General features: G+C 41.1%; 1 protein-coding gene and 1 non-coding gene across 5 annotated transcripts in view; both read right to left on the reverse strand.

The window, feature by feature from the left end:
* The window catches only part of USP48 (ubiquitin specific peptidase 48), a 74,947-nt gene that overhangs the window by 39,005 nt on the left and 13,221 nt on the right, over positions 1-22,721 (reverse strand). For 3 of the 4 annotated variants that reach the window (XM_088843377.1, XM_088843379.1, XM_088843376.1), the window contains exons 2-9: positions 14,433-14,553; positions 13,131-13,287; positions 9,733-9,860; positions 9,268-9,392; positions 8,670-8,778; positions 6,393-6,526; positions 5,681-5,763; positions 1,006-1,185 (exon numbers count right to left, since the gene is read on the reverse strand). In XM_088843377.1, the coding sequence (XP_088699503.1) occupies positions 1,006-1,185; positions 5,681-5,763; positions 6,393-6,526; positions 8,670-8,778; positions 9,268-9,392; positions 9,733-9,860; positions 13,131-13,287; positions 14,433-14,553 (1,037 nt within the window). The remainder of the gene's footprint in view (positions 1-1,005; positions 1,186-5,680; positions 5,764-6,392; positions 6,527-8,669; positions 8,779-9,267; positions 9,393-9,732; positions 9,861-13,130; positions 13,288-14,432; positions 14,554-22,721) is intronic. The other variant, XM_088843380.1, reaches the window with a different exon arrangement.
* Positions 714-818, reverse strand: LOC129538776 (small nucleolar RNA U13). The gene has a single exon (XR_008682316.1). It is a non-coding gene; the product is annotated as a small nucleolar RNA U13 (small nucleolar RNA).

Raw genomic sequence — 22,721 nt, forward strand, 5'->3', positions numbered from 1 at the left:
AAAAGAAAATATTCCTTCAAATTACAATATAGCCACTATATGACTACCTGCAGAAAGATTCCCTATGCCTTCCTTGAAAGCCAGTGTCAACTGCCGTGGTCCTCCACTTGGGCAAGTGGTATTGATCCTTGAGAAAGGACAGTGGTGGGAGACACCCACCTGTTCCCATTCCTTTTCCCTTTCCGCATCTCACAGTTCAAGTGACAAACAGTAAGAAAGTGATGAAAACTTTAGCCAAGATGGCTCCTACCGGAAGAACTGTCCACTCCGCTAGACAATAAACAGGTATTTAGCCCGCGAAAACCAAGCTGATGAGAACTATACACTAGAAACTATTTCAGGAAGCACCCTTTATGGCACACCTCATTACCACGGAACAATAAGCGGCTTACTCCCCACAGAGGCATGGCTCCACACTCTAGGGTTGGGGTAAGATACTTAACAGTGAAGGGGAGATGCTGTTCAGAGAACAAAGTTCCCCTACTATACTTACTTCTCAAAAATATATGTCCTGACCCAGAGAAATATATAGTCCTGATCCTACTATATTAAATCTACTACTCATACTTTTTAGCTTAATACTTACCACCCTCTTTCCTAGCTGCCCACAATTAACCTGTTAATTGAAAATGAAACATACACCTTCAGATTGTACAAAAAACAGGACATTATGGAACCATCCCTGGAGCAAAATCACTTTTACTTTTTCATCACACCAGATGGGTAATGTGCCGGTGTTGTAACAAGGTCTGGAGGGAGGCACAAATCACGCAATAGCGTGAACACCCAATCATCATGCTCGTGAACTACAAAAGGATCCAAAACCACTTTTTGAAAAAAATCCAAGCATTGCTATAAAAGTCCAGAGATTTCACGTGTTTAAGAAATGCAAACAGCATTGATAGTCCATAACAATCTTGGGCCATAATAATTTCTCACAAACATTTTTGTTATAAAAAAATAAAATTATATTTTAAAAGGGCACTCACAACTTAAAGGTTTTACCTAGATCTTCCTCAATCCCTAGTTGTAATTTCTTCCCCTCCATCTTTTCTATGTCTTCGTCATTAAACTTATACCATTCGCCAGACTGTGGATCTTTCACGTGGGCAATGTAGTGGCCAGAATAAGCACTCACTCCTCTGTGTATAAGGACCGCACTGAGTTCATACACATAGGACCCACCTAAGGGAGGAGAAGGGGAAAAAGTGAAAGAAATTTTAGATGACATTATTTCTTCTTGATATAAGAAGCTATCCTGAGCCTGCCCTGTAACGATTACAATTCTTTATGCACCCAGCAGAATCCAAAACATGCCAGCTTAGATTTTAAAAACTTAGTCTCATAAAATACCGTGGTAGTCACTGTTTTTACCACCTCTCTGTGTCAACTCTCTATTCCCTCTGCAGTAAGTACAGAGGCAGGGCTACAGCATTCGTGAGGTCTGGATCGCTGGTCACGGACGGAGGTCCACAAGCCACGGAGCAGCTGGGCCCACGTGTGCCACAACCACAGACCCGTGCCCCACAACAGAGATCCAGAGCAATGCCCCCCCCAAAGTCCTGAAACAACCAGTGACTCTAGCTGTGGATGCCTCACTAAAAATAAACAAGTAAAACCTGGCCAGGTGCTTACAGCATCAGGGCGCAAGGGAACCTTAAGTACTGACCTGATCTGCAATGAAACCTAACCCGTAGGGACCCCAGGAGCCTGCAAGAAAGAAACTTAAGGTCTCTCTGGAGGAGGGGGCTTCATTTCAGCCCTAAGTGAATCTCCATAAAAAATTTTACACGGACTTCCCTGTTTGTCCAATGGTTAAGACTCTGTGCTTCCACTGCAGGGGGCAGTGCGGGGGTGGGTGCACTCAGATTCAACCCCTAGTGGGGGAACAAAGATCCCACATGTCACACAGTGCAACAAAAAGCAAAAAATAAAAATACCATAAAAAATTTTCCAGAGATAACCAGGTACAGAACATTAACCAAATGGGACAGCAAAAAGAAACTTACACAATACTCCAACAATGTCAGTCATGGATTATAAAATTAGGCTTCTATGTTTAGAGAAATGAGAAACTTGAAAATATAGGCAAGTGACAGGAAACGTTAATAAAAGTGATGCAAATTAGAGAAACTAAGTGCAAATTAACAAGAGTGTAAACAGATGAACTGATCCAGTTAAAAAAACAAAATTGCTTAATTAGATTTTGTTCATAAAAATTTGAAATTCTTCAAAATACAGACAGACACATCAATAATGTTTTCCTCCAGCCACCAAAGGCCCAGATGAATAAGCAGAGGCGGCAAATTGAGATTAAACAATGGGTTAGGCTTCACCTGGCAAGATCCCAGGAGGCAGAAGGATAAACTACACTATAATGTTTAGGGGTACAAGTTTATATAGCAAAATGCTAAAGCCAAAACATAAAAAAAGTAGTGACTGCCAGACAACTCAGACTAATGAGTTGTCTATTTCAGCAGGAAGGAGACTGCAACGAGGCGGGTCACACAGGAAGCTTTGGAGTGGGTGGCACTCAGGAAGATATTCACTTCGTGGTAATTCTCTGAACCGTTTATTTCTGTATTTTACTTTTTATGGATGTCTTCTATTTTATCGTTTTTAAAAGAGGAGGAAAATAGAGTGGAACGAGATATACGATATTTAAACTATAGAAAGACAAGATGGGTTATGACCTTCACAAGGGCTGAGGGAGGGTGGAAGACAAAATCACTGCAGGAGAGAAGTCACCATCAGGTGCGCTGAAGACTGTCTGCAACAGCAGCGCTTAGCAGTATTCTCAAATTACTAATGACGACAACGACTCACAGAAGTATTAGCAGTAACTATGACTGTCACCAACAGACACACGTTTTTATTGTCATATTATCACTTGCGATAACCAGATTTTAGTTATCAATTCATTAAAAAAAAGAAAGAGTACAGAATTAAAATTCCAACTTTATGAAAATTCTTAAGCTGTGGGTTTCTCAGGCAAACAATTTAAAATATCATTTATTTCTTCTGAGTTTTTTTGTGTGGTATGAGAACAGAAAAGGAACTGATGTTTGTCTGGTGTCTCTATTCCCATTTAAAGGGCTTCCCTGGCAGCTCAGCTGGTAAAGAATCCACCTGCAATGCAGGAGACCCTGGTTTGACTTCTGGGTCAGGAAGATGCGCTGGAGAAGGGATAAGGCTACCCACTCCAATATTCTTGGGCTTCCCGTGTGGCTCAGCTGCCACAAGAGAATCCGCCTGCAATGTGGGAGACCTGGATTCAATCCCAGGGTTGGGACAATCTCCTGAAAAAGGGAAAAGCTACCCACTCCAGTATTCTGGCCTTGAGAGTTCCATGGACTATACAGCCCATGGGGTTGCAAAGTCAGACTTGACTGAGCGACTTTGACTTCACTTCTATTACTGTATTACAAATCTGTCTCAGTATTTTGATAACAACATTTAAGTGGTTTCTTCCAAAAGTCTGTGAATTTTATTCAGACTTAATGTTGTCTATAGGGATATTAAAATCCCCAAGTAATATGGCAGGAGTTAAGACACTAAGCTGCTAAATATGCAAGGTATGAGAATCCTTCAGTCTACACATCTATGTATCTGCAGGTTCACTGTTTTAAAAAAATAAATTCTCCTTTTAAAAACAGATCACCTTTTTAGATCTATCTTTTCTGCTTTGTGTGGATATACGTGTGCAGACACATAGGAATAAGAATACGGGAAAAATAAAAAGAATATGAAAGTGGAAGCGTCATTGTTTACAGTATGAGTTAGACAAATATATAATAAATTTAATCACGATAAGAACTATTCAAAATCATACACTGGAGTCAAGGAAAGGAATAATTTGGGAATTCCCTGGCAGTCCAGTGGTTAGGATTCGGAGCTTTCACTGCAGTAGCCCAGAGTTCAATTCCTGAATCCACTGTGAGGGAACTAAGGTCCTGCAAGGAGCAAGGAAAAAAACAAAAACACGGAAAGGAATAATCTGTACATTTCCTACATTCCTACCCCCCAAGAAACCACTAAGTAACCAGGCTTCTCTAATTGCAAATAACTGACTATGTAAAGGAGGCAGGCAGCAAACTACTACAGACAGTGACCTGCTGCTAAGTGTATTCAATCAGGCAAATACAACAGTGACGAAGCGCCGCGTGTGGCAGCCTCCTGCTTCCACAGCTGTGAATGTGGTCTGGGGGTAGCGCGGGGCTGGGCCTCCGTCGCGGCACTCGGGCCTTCTCTGGCTGTGGCGAGCGGGGGCTATTCTTGGTGTGCCGGCTTCTCATAGCAGTGGCGCTCCTGTTGTGGAGTGTGAGCTCTGGGCGCACGAGCTTCAGGAGTTGTGGTGCACGAGCTTAGCTGCTCCACAGCATGTGGGATCTTCCCAGACCAGGGATCGAACTGATGCCCCCTGTTTTGCAAGGTGGACTCTTAACCACTGGACCACCAGGGAAACCCCACAGGTATAAATTTTAAACTCTAGTATACTGATTAGAGAGTATCATGCATTTTAAGGCTTAAATTTCACTCCCCCCCCCCAATCATTTCTTTTGAAAGTCTTAGATTATGGCTTGCCACCAGAACCTTTTTATGGGGACAGGTTATGATATAATTCCTATATTAAAAATTTCATGAACATTAACGTCAATCTTAAAAGAGAAGTAAAACGGTCCATCCAGTAAGGGCAGGAGAGGAACAAAGGGCAAGATGCTTCTTTTCTCTAACAAGGATCATCCTGTTTAATAAGATGACGATTACCCAAAGAAGAAAGTAATTGCATTACAGCATAAATATTGCAACTAGGCCATCTAATGTTTCTGATAAAATGTTTTTTAAAACCATGAATGGAGGCAATGTGGAGACCCTTAATTTTATGAGGAATTACAGATATAGAAATGCGGCTAACAAAGGCTTACTTTGCCAACAAAGGTCCATCTAGTCAAGAATATGGCTTCTCCAGTGGTCATGTATGGATCTGAGAGTTGGACTATAAAGAAAGCTGAGCGACAAAGAATTGATGCTTTTGAACTGTGGTGTTGGAGAAGACTCTTGAGAGTCCCTTGGGCTGCAAGGAGATCCAACAAGTCCATCCTAAAGGAAATCAGTCCTGGGTATTCATTGGAAGGACTGATGTTGAAGCTGAAACTCCAATACTTTGGCCACCTGATGTGAAGAGCTGACTCATCTGAAAAGACACTGATGCTGGGAAAGACTGAAGGTGGGAGGAGAAGGGGACAACAGGGGATGAGACAGTTGGATGGCATCACTGACTCAATGGACACGAGTCTGAGTAAGCTCCGGGAGTTGGTGATGAACAGGGAGGCCTGGCATGCTGCAGTCCATGGGGTCGCAAAGAGTCGGACACAACCGAGTGACTGAACTGAACTGAAATGAGGCTAAGGCAACAAGAGTGAGTTCAGGAATAGCAAAGCAGCTTATTCTTTATTCTTTTACATCCTTAATTATACAGATATCGATGAACCATCTAATCCTTGTTATGTACTTACTCACAGAAAATAAAAATAATCTCTCGACTCACCTAAAACGCCTTTGTTCTCAGAGACTGGCAAATAAAATTTAGTGGTAAACTCCTATTCTGTACTCAACACAAGTGGATCACAAGTTACAGTCTCTGAGCATTATAATTATCACTGCTTGGTAAAAATATTACCTTTGTGTTCCACGTATGGCTCCATATCCAAAATTTCTGAGAAGCCAATGTAGGTATTCAGCTTTTTCTTATGTCCAGTTTGCCTAACCAAGAAGAAAGCTAATTATAATTATATTTAAAACAATCATAAAACAATGTGTAAGTTCTACTGGCTTCTTTAAATAAAATAAACTGAGGAGTAGCCAGGTAGGTTTCTTTTTACAATCTCGCTTAAAACATGTCTTTCAACTGGACAATAAATAATCAACAAGCTAAAAAGTATGAATTTAAAGAGCTAATTCCAAACAGCACATTTCCAGACATTTTAATTTTAATACAAAAGAAAACACACATGTTCCAGCTATACTGAAGAAATGCACATGTTAAAAAAAATTTGCCTGATTTTAATTATAAAAGATCTACTTCCATGGGAATGGGGGTTACGCTGTTGCGAACAGAAAATTTACTCAACTTCTTATACAATAATATAAAATATTAAGGTAATTGATACATAAATGTCTGCTTTCCCTTTGCAGTTTTAAGTAATTTTACAGAAAAATAAGGATTCTCTACTTCTCTAGTTCTTAATTGTGACAGGCTCCATCTATAACTTTCATCCCAAAATCTAAAAGTTTCAAATTAAAAGCATTTTACTATCATATCTGTCTATGGTAAACTCTGTACATATGAGTCCACAGTGAGCAGCCAAACACTGCGACCTGCACGTATTTACCTGTCAAAGACGAAACGCATTAGCTGTAAGTTCAGAGTACAAGGAAGACTGAGGAGTCGGATCTTCCTTGTTGCATTCTGTTTGCTTTGACAGTTTTCACAAAAGTATCGATTGTCTCCTTCTAATTTTTCTTCCTGACCAGGAATAAGGCACATTAGTTAAAATTAAAAAAAAAAAAGATTTTTTAAATGATCAAAACTCTGACGCAAATTACAATTTCACTTCAGCTAACAGTTTTTACTCAAGATCAAGTTATTATAAATACTGAAGGACACATAAGATTAAGTTAGATTAGCAATGATATTATTAACTTGATATACCATGATTTAAAACTGATGTTTCTTTCTGAAACGTATGATTTGAAAAATGCTTGGGTTTTAGGTCTTTTTTCCCTGATAATCCCATTTCTGGGAATTGAAGGAAATAGGTTTAAAAAAGAAATCGTATGTACTTTAATGCAGCAAAATTAATTTTAAAACAGTGAGAATGGGTGGAAAATACCTATGGGTACCAAATATGAAATTGTATATACAAATTTCACATGCATACACAGTTAAAATGACTAAACCGCATTCATGACACAAAACTGAGAGTGCCGAAAACCTCAATGCTAGAGCGAATGGTGGTTTATTTTTAAGTGTTTGGTGCCTCTTTGTCAGCTTCTGCTACGGATGACACTTCCATACAGCGACACAACACTAGCACTGCCACTTCATTCCTTGGCACAGGATGACACTCACCTGTTTCTTCACGCATCCCCCTCAGCGTCTCTGACTAGCTGCTCCCCTGTCCCCATCTCTTAATGTTTCAGTGTCCCAGGGTTCAGTCCTGGGCTTCACCGCTCTCATGCCCCTGGAGATTTTACTACGCCCTGATGTTTTGACCCTGAACCCCATCAAATCTAACAAGCCCAGTGCAGACTCCTATTTCCTCTCCCAAACTTACTCCTCCCACCCTCCTTCACATCTCAGTCATGCCAACTCCATTCTTCTAGTTCTTGAGGACAAAACCTTAGTAATCCTTAACTCCGCTTTTCTCCATATCCAGTCGGCAAATTTATTCAGCTCTACTTGAAAAATCCGAACACTTCTTATCATCTCTTCAGTTAACCTTTGGTCCAAGTCACCATCAACTCCTTCTGTCTGCCCTTGCCTCACTGTTAGCCTTTTCTCAAGACAGTACTCGGTTTTCCTGTTGAAACAGATTACACTGCTTACAGCCCTTGCGGGCACTGTATTTCACGCAGACTTCTGACAAAGGTCACCCAGGCCCTCTCGGATATGGCCCTTAGTTCTCTCCACTATGACACCTTCTATCATCTCCCCCTTGTCTATTTATTTCAACCACACTTGAAATCCCCTTGCTGCTCCTCAAACCTGCAGACACGTTCTTGTCTTATGCTCTGAACCTGGTATTTCATCTCCCCAATTCTTGGACAACTCACTGCTCCACTTTTGGTCACCCTTCCACATTCTCCACGCCCTGCTTTAGTTCTCTTCACTGCACTTATTACAGTTGGCACATGAGATATTTTTCTTCTATATTATTGTTCCTTGTTGCTCCCCATACCACTATGTTATAAGCTTTCTTAAAGGCAAAAATGTTTGTCTGCCTCCCTCGCGATGGTTATTCCCAGCAGCTGAAACACTGCCTGAAGACTGTAAACAGTCAATATTTAGCTGAATGAATCCAACAGATGAGTACTTCAAGCATGCTGATGGTTGTGCCAAAAAAAAAAGGAAGAAAAATACAAAAATATTTTAAGAAAGGAAGCTATATAATAAGCTTATCTACTGTGCCATATGTCTGTTCCTATGTGATTACAAAGGTTTCTGATTAGCAACTTTCCCACTCTGAACCAGAGAACCATTTCCTCGTCTCTGTGTAGATCTACACGTGCACGGAGAGAAACATGCAGTGGAGGGGCTGAAGAGGGCTATATTTTGATGTGAAAATTACATTCAACGCTTTCTGCTCCTCATTAAGTGAAAAACTGAATTAACCTTACGTTAACACAGCTTACACTTTCTTATTCTACTATACCCCAATCACACAAGCTTTTATACATACATAATTCTACATAAAAGATAACCTGAAACAGCTAAAAATTATGTTAAGGTGCTTCTGTACTTTTTAATTTACAAAGTTTCTTCTAAATCATTACATAAACAGTTCATATGGAGAAAAAGTTAAAATAATGAATTTATCAAAAAGACATTCAGAACAGTATTTAACTGTTAAGGAGCAGAAATGACATATATGCCAAAATCTGAATACCTTCAAAAATTCTGAGATACAATCTGTTAACTGCTTGTGGCCTTGGATATTTAACTCCAGTTCATAAAATTTTGATAAAAGCTTAGATTCTCTGCCACACTGGTTGCAGCTATAATAAAACAGAGTGAGAACATTATGATCAGAGTGGGGAAAGCAATAAGGTTTTACTGTACTACAACCTGAAGACACAGAAAAAAACATTACCTTAATTCTTTCACTGACATTTTCTACACTATGTATACTCAAAAAAGGAAACAAAGTGATGGATGAGGCCATGCATTTTATGATTAGGAAAACGTTCAAGAGTTATTTTACTTTTGGTATTGAGTAGGCTCCAATTTTACTCTTGTCCGTTCACACCACAGCCATAAAATAAACAGCAAGAGCTCAACCACACAGTTTCCAACACCTGGATAGGATCAACTGCAATTATCAAGTCAGTTGTTTACATGTTCCCATAGAAACATATCACTATAAATATCTCGGGTCCCATGATAAGCCACTAAAGCCATAACGTGGACCTGAATTCAAACTTAGAAAACACATAAGCAACCGCCTCAGAATAAAATGTATCATGAAAAAGTGGAAACACACTTACACAGTTACATAAGCATATTCCCCACAGAACTGTTGTTGGACAATGTTCCTCACATCGGGATTCTTTTGTTTAGACAAAGTATCTTCCAAAAGAGACATAAAGAGCTTTGAAAATTCTTGGGCATCCTATAATACAGGTTTGAGTTAATTAAAAAAAAACAAACCATACCTTGCTTTTCAATTTCTGTTACAAACAGTAGTAAGTAAAATAACCCAGAACCTGTCTGTACTTAGAACTTAAAATTTCTGAAAAAGGACTACAGCAATGTTGAATCCGTTTTGTGCCCACATATGAATTTTCAGAAATGGAATCAAGGATAATGTGTAATATGCTAAGCAGTAAATAAATGCTCTAATTCAAAACAGAGGAAAATTAATTTAAAAAAATTCCTTCACTTCTTTCTATAATGATTAAAAAGAATGCTTTTTATATTAAAAGATAAATAATTACAAGAAAGGTTCTTACCTGCTGCTGCCCTGTGTCTAAGCCCAAGGCTTTCACAAATCCCGACGGATCGATGTATCGCCTGTTACTGTTTTGTAACAAGGCAAATAAGTACTGGAGATGCTCACAAATCGTTTGAGGCTCATAATCTATTAAAGAAATGTTTGTTTTTTAAAAACTGCTATTTAAAAAACATATGTACACCTTGTCACATGAGAACATAATTAAAAAACCTTATGTCCAAACTAAATTAGTGTTTTATTACATTTTTTAAACTTTAAAGAAATTAGTAACCACATCTTTTGGAAGTAATGAGGCAACCTTAACTGCCCATATATATCCCCTAAAGGCAAGGGCCTACCCACGTCACAACAACAACAATGATCATGACTACAGTTTCTAGAGCATCAAATCCCACCAGAACTTCCAATCCAATAAAAGCCGTATACCATATTTACTGTTTGCCAAACACTTTAATATAACCCCCATTCATGGGAATTTGCCACAGAGCAAATGACATATCTTCAAGCACATTGATTCGAATCTGAATGAACAACAGAACAATTTACTGTTAAGAATCCTAAAATTTAGTTTTGCATTTTAATGAGTTGGGGAAAGAAAGTGAAGTCTCTCCGTCGTGTCCGACTCTTTGTGACCTCATGGATTGTATCCTACCAGGCTTCTCCGTCCATGGGATTTTCTAGGCAACAGTGCTAGAGTGGGTTGCCATTTCCTTCTCCAGGGGATCTTCTCGAACCAGGTCTAGAACCCAGGTCTCCTGCATGGCAGCCAGATGCTTTTACCATCTGAACCACCAGGTAAGTCATCAGTTGGGGGAAGGTGTGCAAATAGGAAGCATGGATCAAGAGCCCTAAAAGATATGAGCTTTCCCTTCTGTGCTGCCGTTATCAATTAATTGACTTTCAGCTCCAAATCTACCCTTCTTTGCCTGCTCTGTGCCAACAAAGATGAGCTCTGCAAAGATTCCTCCTTTGCCAGCTAGTGCAAGGTTGACTCTTGTCAGTAGAGGGCGCTGGAGGGCTCCGCTGTGCATCTTGTCAGGCTCTGCCCACTCTTAGCCAGCAGTGGCCAGCAAACTCCCTCTCTTAACTCATTAAACAGCAACTCCTCTAGTAGTTTCAGTGGGATACCTCTGGTGGGGTACTTCCTCTTGAATGACTGCCCTGTGAATGACCCGGACACTCTGTGCAGGGTATTCCAAGGCCCAGTAACTCCCTGAGGACCGTTTCGGGCAAAGAAACCCACTGAGGTATCTTTCTTTTTGACCATCCAGTGATGCGAGAGCCGACTCATTGGATTGGAAAAGACCCTGATGCTGGGAAAAATTGAAGGCTGGAGGAGAAGGGGACGACGGAGGACGAGATGTTGGATGGCATCACCGACTCGACGGACATGAATTTGAGCAAACTCTGGAAAACAGTGAAGGACAAGGAAGCCCGGCGTGCTGCAGTCCATGGGGATGCGAAGAGTCAGACACGCCTCAGCGACTGAGCAACAAAAGCGAGCCTGGGCAGCGCTTTCTCCAGTGAGGTCTGGACCTCAAAGCTGGCCAGCGGGGCTCAGCCGCTCCTCCCTCTGTGTTCTTCTTCAGCCCTAGGGTTGCTGGTTGCTCCCCTATCTGCTATGTCTGTGTCTTGCTAACCAATTCCCCTATTACTCTAATCTCCTGTTAATAATTCTCTGTTCAAGCCTTTGTGTAGTTTCTGTCTCCTGATTGGTCTGAATGGCCTGTTGCCACTGACTGTGACTCATCCATTGTGAAAAGGAAGCCAACATTTCATTTGTAAAATAAAGATAAAAATCTTACTTCCTGGCGGTGCAGGGACTTTACAGGATATTAAAAGCTATTCAAGTAAGTCTATATCAACGCCAAATGTCTTATTTTACAGGTTATATCCTACCTGAGATCTTAAATACTTATCCTGTCCTGGCTTTCCTATCTGCAAAATAAGACAAGAGTGGGGCTGGGACTAGAACTCAGGTCCCATCATTTCCAACCCAAAGCTTTCTCGCTACAGCACTTAATCTGTTTACAGTACCCGGAAATGCACACTCTTATCAGAGAACAAGGCTAAGAACGTTTATGGAATATTAAAGTGTTAGGAAATTAAAAATAAAAAAACCCGACAGTCCTAAAAGAAATCAATTCTGAATATTTATTGGAAGGACTGATGCTGAAGCTCTAACACTCTGGTCATCCGGCCATCTGATGAGGAGAGTCAACTCACCGGAAAAGACCCTGATGCTGGGAAAGACCGAAGGCAAGAAAACAAGGGGACAAGAGAGGATGAGCCGGTTGGATGGCATCACTGACTCGATGGACATGAGTCTGAGCAAACTCAGAGATGGTGAAGGACCGGGGAGCCTGGTGTGCTGCAGTCCATGGGGTTGTAAAGAGTCGGACATGACTGAAGCACTAAACAATAACAAGTGCTTAGAAAATAAAAAAAAAAATCACATCTTTCGAATTCATATTAAAACCACAATTCCCAAAGGAGTCTGTGGTACATTATTTTACAAAACAGAAATTTAGTGTCCACTTGTTATTGGCAAATTTATATTTACCAATATAAATTTCTCATTGGTAAATTTATATTTCAGCAAAAACAACGCTAAAAATTAAAAAGGATCCATTTTCCACTACTCATCCTTTACCTTCTGTACCATTAATCTAGATTTACATATTCAGAACTATAGCTTTAGGGAAACAAACTTAAGAATTTTTAAGCACTGTTTTGAAGCAAAGATTACTATTAACAAGGACCAAAACTATTACCGTTGTCTAAAGAGCAGCAAGAAGGAAGATGTGGGGCTTAGGAATCCTATTTTTTCTCTTTCAGAGTCAAAGGCGAGGGCCACAAGCCCAAATCAGATCACATAAATGATAGTACTGGATTTACAGAGAGTCAAAAAAGTTCCCAACTTGGAGGTCTTACACTGTATCATCTCAGAGAAATACCTCTAAATAGACATATTAATTAGGAATAACAATCCACATATTATGCAGGAAAAAAACTAAATAATTCCACTAGAAACAGTTTGAAACTGGTTTCTAAATTTGCAACGAGTGTACTCACATTATTAGTGGCTTGCTTTGCCAAGGTTGGTTAATTTAATCTTAATTTTAGAGGGTATTTTGTAAATCAGCCCATTTGAGAATCAAAACAAAAGGCTGTGGTTACACTGAAGTATTTATTAAGCCTCTCAGACCAGGCAGAAGAGTAACCTTGTCTGTTTTATTGACTGATCTCTATCAAGCACTAGAATGTAATGGACTGCAATCACAGTGTATTCCAGCGAAAACCAGTAGCTCAGGGTTCCTCTCTATGGTTGGCTCAAAGCAGTCTGGCTGGCAATAAGCTCAGGAGTGAGCCCTCCCCACACCCATCCCCACTCACCTTTTTCTTCTTGGATGCCATCTCCCATCATGTAGTCACTACAGGTGCTTGGACATAAGTAGAGCGCCTGCCGAAGCTCCAGGTTAAGAAACCACACTTGGAGAAAAGTGTTGACATAACAAGTGGCTCCAAGGTTAGTGAGGCCCACAAACGAGTTCTACAGATACGAAAAATTTAGTTATAAAATGAACTGTCTCTTAAAATAAAAAAATTATGCCAAATGCTTTTAAAATTTAATCTAAAATGTGTTAAACTGTCTCAATCCCATAAGCCTCTCTTGGGAAAGGTTAAGGGATAGTTGTCTTGAAAGCCCCATGTGGGCTGACTACAGGAGTGGGAAAAGACTCAGGACAGCACCACAGCTCATCACTAGTCTTCTCCAGCCACTTAAACCTGTTAACTCGGAGAACAGTGAGCTCTAGGAAACATCAGTGTGAAGATGTGTTACATAGGTTTTTCCTAAGAGGTCAGCATTCAAGGGAAGGACAAAGTGAAACTTTCAGATAAATTATTTTGTATCCTACAGATCTGAGAGATTGGGGGTGGGGGGAGCGGTAAGAGGAAGTTTGTTGTTTAGTCGCTGAGTTGTATCTGACTCTTTTGTGACCCCAAGGACTGTAGCCTGCCAGGCTCCTCTGTCCATTGGATTTTTCCAGGGAAGAATACTGGAGTGAATTGCCATTTCTTTCTCCAGGGAATCTTCCCAACCCAGCGATCAAACCATGACTTCTGCATTGCAGGCGGATTCTTTACCACTGAGCCACCTGGGAAGCCTCTAGAAGAAGGTAGTTACAAATTTTTTCAAAGATAAGGCTGAGAATTCCAAAACTCACAAAGAATCATTCTTTTTAAGAGAGAAAATACCTATACGGGTGACTGTATTGTAAATGCCAGGCTTTACGATTCATGTATATTACAAAAAGAGTAAAATTATCTGTTGTATAACATGTAAAAATATAAGCCCAAGGAGGCCAAATCATATCACTATGGGAGCTTGTTCTCTGGACTCACCACCTCCTTTAAAGAGACTAAAAAGAGCTCTGTTCTAAGTAAAGCATGCTACATTAAAGCAAACACAGAATCAGCACTAAACTAAAACTATGCTTAAAAGTATACTGTATTGCATAGCTACCTGCACATCATTAAGAACTGCTCCAACTCAAGTGATTCAGAGTCTGAAATTCCACTACTGATCTTAAAGCCGCGCAGGTTACCTGAAATCAGTAATGGTTTCTAACCATGGGCACAGAACAAAGCACACAGGAATACCATATGGAAATCTCTTAAAAAGTGATGACTTACCTTTTTTCTCCTCTCACAGTTGGGGTCATCAATGTTATGAAAACTATTTTCATCTATTTCTCCTAACCAAATGTGTTCACCAATCCCAACCAAGCAATTTGGATTTCCTTTGCAGTTTCGTCTATGAAAAAAAATTGTATAATTAAAAAATACCACAGTTTCATGGTAAGAAACATGCAAATTAAAACTATATAATTTGAAAAAGAAAAAAAACTATAATGATACTATTTAAAAAAAATTCTATTTCTCATCTATTAGATTAGCAAAATGGAAAAAGCATAGTATCACATCTGGTTTGTGAGGCTCTGAGGAAAGAGAATCCATTTACTCTGAGAATGAGAGGGGAATTTCACAATTGCTAACAAATGCGCTAAATACATACCCACTTACTGTCCTATCCATTTCATTTCTACGAATTCACCGTGAAGATGCATCTCCAACAGTGCAGAAACACGTGCACCAGGTTATTCATCACAACATTGTTTTTAACCGACCAAAACACAGGCCATATGGTACATCCACACGGCAGAGCGCCACACAACTGTGACAGCAAAAACACATGACAGTCTCCATGAAACAACTCAGGGTTTCTAGGGTCCCACAGTGAGCAAAGAGCGAACTGCAAAAGAGTTACCTACAGCGTGCTATTCTTTAGTGTTTTAGAAATAAAACATGCATGTATCTGCTCACTGGAACACAAAAGTAAACACAAATGCATAACTGAATCACTCTGTTGTACAGCAATAATCAACACAACATTTTATATCAACTATACCTCAATTTAAAAAATAATAGTATTTAAAAAAACACAAAAAGGATAAATCAGACACTAGTGAAAGTGGTTACCTAAAGAGCATGAGGGGAATTAAGATGAAAAAAAAAAAAAAAAAAGAGGTGTGTGACCCTTTCCTGAACGCATCGCTCCATACATTGCTGAATCTTGGGGGCCATGTGAATGTTACACACAAATCAGTAAGGGTGGCAGGAACTCTAAGGTCAGCACAAACAGTAACGTATTTCCGCTGAGTAACACACACTGAGAGGAAGAAGATGGGGCCCTAACCCACCACCCTGAACCCGAGTCATCAGCAAGTTCACTTAGCAGTGTCAGGATCAGGACCAAGGGAAGAAACAATGAACAGCCCTTTTTAAAGACACACCGCTTAACAAACCTGAAACTTCCTATGCACTCTGCAATTGAACAAACAAGTAAATATACACTGAGGATGAAGGGAATCAAGTTTCAGAGAGAAAAGTTACAAATGAGAGGAAGAATAAAATAAACCCTACAGTTTTTATTAGGAATAATAGGTTTAAATCTAAATCCTTATGGGTCCTAATACGTAAGAACAGGCAGATTAGTGATGCAAGATACAAAAATACAAGACAGTAGTTATTTGAATTCAGATAAATTATATATCGATATTTTTAAAAGTATTTGTTGTTTATCGGTAATTTGGATTTAATTGGGCAGCCTAAACTAGACAGCTTTTTTGTCAGCTGAAGAACTAAGAGCAATAACATGAACACAGCCAGCAACCAGATCTTAACTTCTGAATATTCCCCAATGGAAGAACCCAGGGCTCCTGGGAGAAATGCTCAATTTGAAGGCTGGGCAGGGAAAGCACAAGATATACATGGACATATTGCAGTGCCCCCTAAGTAAGGATGTACTCAAAGAGTGAGGGGGACATGCTAAAAGGAAGAGCTTGGATGGGGCTCCCAGTGCCCAAATCTGGAACAACTTGAGCAACCAAATGACTGGATTACAATCTGTTCCGTAATACAGGAATTCACTGCATCTCACTGCAGATGGTGACTGCAACCATGAAATTAAAAGATGCTTGCTCCTTGGAAGAAGGCCTATGACCAATCTAGACAGCATATTAAAAAGCAGAGACATTACTTTGCCAACAAAGATCCATCTAGTCAAAGCTATGGTTTTTCCAGTATTCATGTACGGATGTGAGAGTTGGACTATAAAGAAAGCTGAGCGACGAAGAATTGATGCTTTTGAACTGTGGTGTTGGAGAAGACTCTTGAGAGTCCCTTGGACTGCAAGGAGATCCGACCAGTCCATCCTAAAGGAAATCAGTCCTGAATATTCATTGGAAGGACTGATGCTGAAGCTGAAGCTCCAATACTTTGGCCACCTGATGCGAAGAGCTGACTCATTGGAAAAGACCCTGATGCTGGGAAAGATTGAAGGTGGGAGCAGAAAGGGACGACAGAGGATGAGTTGGTTGGATGGCATCACCAACTCAACGGACATGAGTTTGAAGTATACTCCGGGCGTTGGTGATGGACAAGGAAGCCTGGCGTGCTGCAGTCCATGGGGTCGCAGAGAGTCGGACACGACTGAGCGACTGAGCTGAAACAAGCAGCACAGCAGATGCCAAGTACAGACGGCGAGATGAAACCCCCTGTGGAAGAAAACCTCTCCCCGTCAGTCTCCAGTGCCCCCAGGCTCCTTCTATCCCCATCAGCTGCAGACTGCAGGTATGCAGGCAGTTGCTGCTCTTCACGCAGTTGTGTCTGCCTTTTTCCGACCCCATGCACTGCAGCACACCAGGTCTCTCTGTCCCTCACCATCTTCAGAAGTTTGCCCAAGTTCAGGTCTATCACATCGGTGATGCCGTCCAGCCGTCTCATCCTCTGATGTCCTCTTTTCCTCCTGCCCTCAGTCTTCCCCAGCATCAGGGACTTTTCCAATGAGTCAGCTGTTCCCATCGGATGACCAAAACACTGGAGTTTCAGCTTCAGCATCAGTCCTTCCAATGAGTATTCAGGTTGATTTCCCAAGATGGACTGGTGTGATCTCCTTGCTCTTCAAGGGACTCTCAGGAGTCTTCTCCAACACCACAGTTCAAAAGTATCAAATCTTTGGTGCTCCACCTTCTTTACGGTGGAGCTCTCACAACCGAACGTGACCACTGGGAAGACCACAGCCTTGAGTATATGGATCTTTGTTGGCAGAGTAACATCTCAGATTTTCAACACACTAAGTCTGTCATAGCTTTCCTGCCAAGAAGCAAACGTCTTCTGAGTTCATGGCTGTGGTCACCATCCACAGTGATTGTAGAGCCCAAGAAAAGGAAATCTGTCACTACTTACACATTTCCCCCTCTATTTGCCATGAAGTAACAAGGCCTGGATGCCACGATCTTAGTTTAGTGTTTAGTTTTAAGCCGGCTCTTTCACACTCCTCCTTCACCCCCATCAAGAGGCTCTTTAGTTCCTCTTCACTTTCTGCCATTAGAGTGGTATCATCCACGTATCTGATGTTGTTGATGTTTCTCCCGCCTATCTTGATTCCAGCTTGTAACTCATCCACCCAGGCATTTCTCATGATGTGCCCAGCGTACAGGTTAAACAAACAGGGTGACAGCAGTCAGCCCTGTCATACTCCTTTTTCAACCTTGAACCAACCAGCTGTTCCATACAGGGTTCTGACTGTTCCTTCTTGACCTCCACGCAAACAGATTTCTTAGGAGATGGGTAAGTGGTCTGGTATTCCCATTTCCAAGAGCTTTACACAGTTTATTATGATCCACATAGTCAAAGGCTTTGGAGTAGTCAATGAAACAGAGGTATATGCTTTCCTGAAATTCCCTAGCTTTCTCTGTGATCCGGTGAATGTTGGAGATTTGACCTCTGGTTCCTCTTTGTTTTCTAAAGCCAGCTTGGACATCTGGAAGTTCTTGGTTTGCATAATGCTGAAGCCTAGCACGCAACATTTTAAGCGTGATCTTACTAGCATGGGAGATGAGTTCAACTGTCTGATGGTTAGCACATCCCCTTCATGGATAACGGCCTTGTTGTGGTGCAGGGGCTTGTGTAACTCCATGACGGTATGAGCCACGCCATGTAGGGTCACCTAAGACGGGCGGGTAACAGCAGAGAGTTCTGACAAAATGTGATCCACTGGAGGAGGGAATGGCACACCACCCCAGTGTACTTGCCACGAGAACCTCATGAACTGTACAAAAGGACAGAAAGATAAGCAGGCAAATGCTGGTTCGATCCCTGGGTTGGGAAGATCCCCCGGAGGAGGAAATTGCAACCCACTCCAGTATTCTTGCCTGAAACATCCCATGGACAGAGAAGTGTGGCAGGCTACTGTTCACGGGGTCGCAAGAGTCGGACACACGAAGCCTGCGCAGAAGCAGCACGGGTATCAAGCATCATCTATCATCCTGTCTGTATAATTTTCTTACAGGAGAAAAATAGCTCACTCTTCTTTTTATTGGAGTATAGGAGACAGATTAAGGAGCCTGAGACACATGTGTGACAGAGGCACACAGGTTTACATGTTGGATGTGTAAATACCCAAGCCAGTTGACTCAGATTTTCTAACTTACGAGGATCCTAGAAAGCATCTGGATTTGCTAATGCTGGCTTAAACATAAAAATTTCCAAGGTCACAAGCAGGTCTGATTTAACCTAGGTGGAGTAATGCCACTCGTCTTATAACTATACAGTCATTCTTCTTCCCAGAAATCCTTCTTTTTAAGCCTACAGGGGCATCAGGGAGGACAGAATCACAGAAACGAAGCATGAAGAGCAGTCTCTCTGCTTCTCCCCTGGCTCTTTCCCACTCTACTATCTCATTTCCTTACCCGTAGCTGGCTTCACGGAGAAGGCAATGGCAACCCACTCCAGTGTTCTTGCCTGGAGAATCCCAGGGACGGGGGACCCTGGTGGGCTTCTGTCTATGGGGTCACACAGAGTCGGTCACGACTGAAGTGATACAGCAGCAGCTGGCTTCAAGACTAGGTTTTGTTTCGTGTGGTGTGTGCCTATTACTCTATGTACCTAGTTTCTTCACTTCCCCCACCTTCCTTTTTGTTTTTTAAATTTGGAGCTAACTGTTCCTCCATTCCTCTGGTTCTAACAAGAGCTGCTGAGACGCAGCTCCCATTCAGAACCGAAAAACAACCTCACATAATATTTAAAAGAAGAGCTGAGAGAAGGGAAGAAAACAAAACAATCCCTCTTCAGTGGCAGGCCTTATAGGATGCCTGGGACTTTGGAAGCTTAGCTGTCCCAACATTAAGAAGGAAATCAACATGCTGATTTACATGAGAAATAGGTAAAAGAGGTTCCCAAATCGCTCCTTAGCTCTTTAGCCAAGTGTTTCCCTGCCCTTTACTGCTGTTCTAAGTTATGCCAGACTCTTGGCAACCCCATCGACAGCAGCAAGTCAGGCTTCCCTGTCCTTTACCATCTCCTAGAGTTTGCTCAAACTCACGAACACTGAGTCAGTGATACCATCCAACCATCTCATCTTGTCGTCCCCTTCTCCTCTTGCCTTTGGCCTTTCCCAGCATCAGGGTCTTTTCCAATGAGTCAGCTCTTCACATCAGGTGGCCAAAGTATTGGAGCTTCAGCTTCAGCATCAGCCCTTCCAATGAATATTCAGGGTTGATTTCCTTCAGGATTGAATGGTTTGATCTCCTTGCAGTCCAAGGGATTCTCAAGATGTTTCCTCTAGCTCCAGAGTTTGAAAGCATCAGTTCTTCAGTGTTCAGCCTTCTCTATGGTCCAACTCTCACATCCATACATGATTACTGGAAAAACCACAGCTTTGACTAGACAGACCTTTGTCAGGAAAGTAATAGGTCTGCTTTTTAATATGCTGTCTAGGTTGGTCATAGCTTTTTCTCCAAGGGCCAAGTGTCTTTAAATTTCATGGTTACATGAAATTTATTTATTTATATTTATTTATTTAATAAATTAATTTATTTATTGCTTTTTGTTAAAGAGAAAAAGCATATTGTAATTCTTGGAGTATAGAAACATTATAGTCCTAACCCTAACTTCCAGACTCATACTGAATTGATTAAAAATGTTGTTTTTCAGTTGAAAAAAATAAAATAAAATAAATTTCACGGTTACAGTCACCGTCTGCAGTGATTTCGGAACACAAGAAAATAAAAGTCTGTCACTGTTTCCCTTTTCCCCCCACCTATCTGCCATGAAGTGATGGACCTGGCATCATCTTAGTTTTTTGAATGTTGAGTTTTAAGCTAGCTTTTTCACTCTCCTCTTTCACTTTCATCACGAGGCTCTTTAGTTCTTCTTTACTTTCTGCCATAAAGGTGGTGTCATCTGCATATCTGAGGTTACTGATATTTCTCCTGGCAACCTGGATTCCAGCTTGTGCTTCATCCAGCCCAGCGTTCCTCATGATGTACTCTGCATATAAGTTAAATAAGCAGGGTGACAATACGCAACCTTGACGTACTTCTTTCCCAATCTGGAACCAGTCTGTTGTTCCATGTCCGGTTCTAAGTGTTGCTTCTTGACCTGCATACAGATTTCTCAGGCGGCAGGTAAGGTGGTTTGGTATTCCCATCTCTTTCAGAATTTTCCACAGTTTATTGTGATCCACACAGTCAAAGGCTTTAGCACAGTCAATGAAGCAGAAGTAGACGTTTTTCTTGCTTTTTCTATGATCCAGCAGATGCTAGCAATCTAAGCTCTGGTTCCTCTGCCTTTTCTAAATCCAGCTTGTACATCCGGAAGTACTCGGTTTACAAACTGTTGAAGCCTAACTTGAAGGATTTTGAGCACTACCTTGCCAGCAAGTGAAAGGAGCGCAATTGTACAGTAGTTCTTTGGCATTGCCTTTCTTTGGGATTGGAATGAAAGCTGACCTTTTCCAGTCCTGTGGCCACTGCTGAGTTTTCCAAATTTGCTGGCATATTGAGTGCAGCATTTAACATCATCTTTTAGGATATTAACTCAGCTGGAATTCCATTACCTCCACCAGCTTTGTTCTGCCATAGCATTGATTTATTTGTTCAAATCTTGCCTGAATTAAAACAAACACCTCCTTAGATTTAACTGAGGCACTTCCCTTACACGAGGTTAGTTTCAAGTTTCCATCACCTGTATCTAGAAGCGCTAACAAATACAGACTAACTAAATAAAGCTTTTTCTGTTATTAACTTCAAGAGCCAATGATCCATTTCAGTCTGACAGACCCTCTAGTTCTTTTTTTTAAGTAAGCACATCACGCAGCTTGCAGGATCTTAGTTCCTCCACCAGGGATTGAATCTAGGGCACAGCAGTACAAATGAGTCCTAACCACTGGACCACCAGGGAACTCCCAAATCTTAAAAAGAGCTAAGCTTTCCTATAAGACCAGTTAACAAACACAGAAACATCTCAGTTCTGGAAAAATGCAAACTTAAAACAGCCATGAAAAATGTTTTCACTTACAGAATTAGAAAAAAAAAACTGGTGATGAATCAGGGTAAAGTTGAGAGTCACTTTTGGGAAAACATGAGAAAGTATCTCAAAATGTTAAATGACACCAACATTTTGTTTCAATACTTTTAGGCACATGTCCACAGAATGTCTGACACTGTGGCAATGAAACAAAATGAAGAATTCTAACAGCTACTTTCTTCCTGGGGTTATGGATACAAGAACACCAAGTGGTTGCGGGAGTAGGCAGAGGGCAGGTTCCCCAAATGTTTGGTCTGATACCCTAAGCAACTGGGACATCACCTGCTGTGGTTTTAGGCCAATAAACACTTTGGCAGCAACGTAAATGATGGACTGAAGCTGAACAGAGAGACACAACGATTTTCCTGGTGAGAAATGAAGTCCTAAACCTATTTGGTGGCAATGCAAGCAAGGGAAGAAAGCTGAATTGAAGCATGGGGTCGCGGAGAGTCGGACACGACTGAGCGACTGAACTGAACTGAATGCTAAGAAATCAACAGGACTTGGGCACAGATTAGAAGGTGCAAGCAAGAAGGAAAAGGAGACATCTGTAGTGATGTCCAAAACTGTAAAAAAAGGAAACAATTTCTCACAAGTTGAACTGTCTGTGAGGGATAGTTAGGGAGTCTGGGATAGACGTGCACAGACTGCGAGAGTCAAAACGGATAACCAAGGATCTACTGTTCAGCACAGGGAACTCTCCTCAATGTTATGTGGCAAGCCTAGACGGGAGGGGAGTTTGGAGAAGAATGGACACATTGCTTATATATGGTTGAATGTTCACATGTATATGTATCCCTTTGCTGTCTACCTGAAACTATCACAATATTTTTAATCGGCTATATCCCAATACAAAATAAAAAGTTTAAAAAGTAAGAAAAGTTGAGCTATATAATTAAAAAACAAAAGTGGTAGAAAACAAAAAAAAACAGTAGGCTAAGAATCTAGGGGTACAAATGATTTAACCTCCTTCTACACTCACCACAGGTTAAGACTGGTAGTTTTGGTTCTGTTTTCACAGATCTCCAACAGTCTGTCATTTAGAAGTACACC

Source organism: Moschus berezovskii, chromosome 2, assembly GCF_049115385.1.
Source record: "Moschus berezovskii isolate FMDL1 chromosome 2, NW_MosBer_1.0, whole genome shotgun sequence".
In the NCBI taxonomy this organism is placed as follows: domain Eukaryota; kingdom Metazoa; phylum Chordata; class Mammalia; order Artiodactyla; family Moschidae; genus Moschus; species Moschus berezovskii.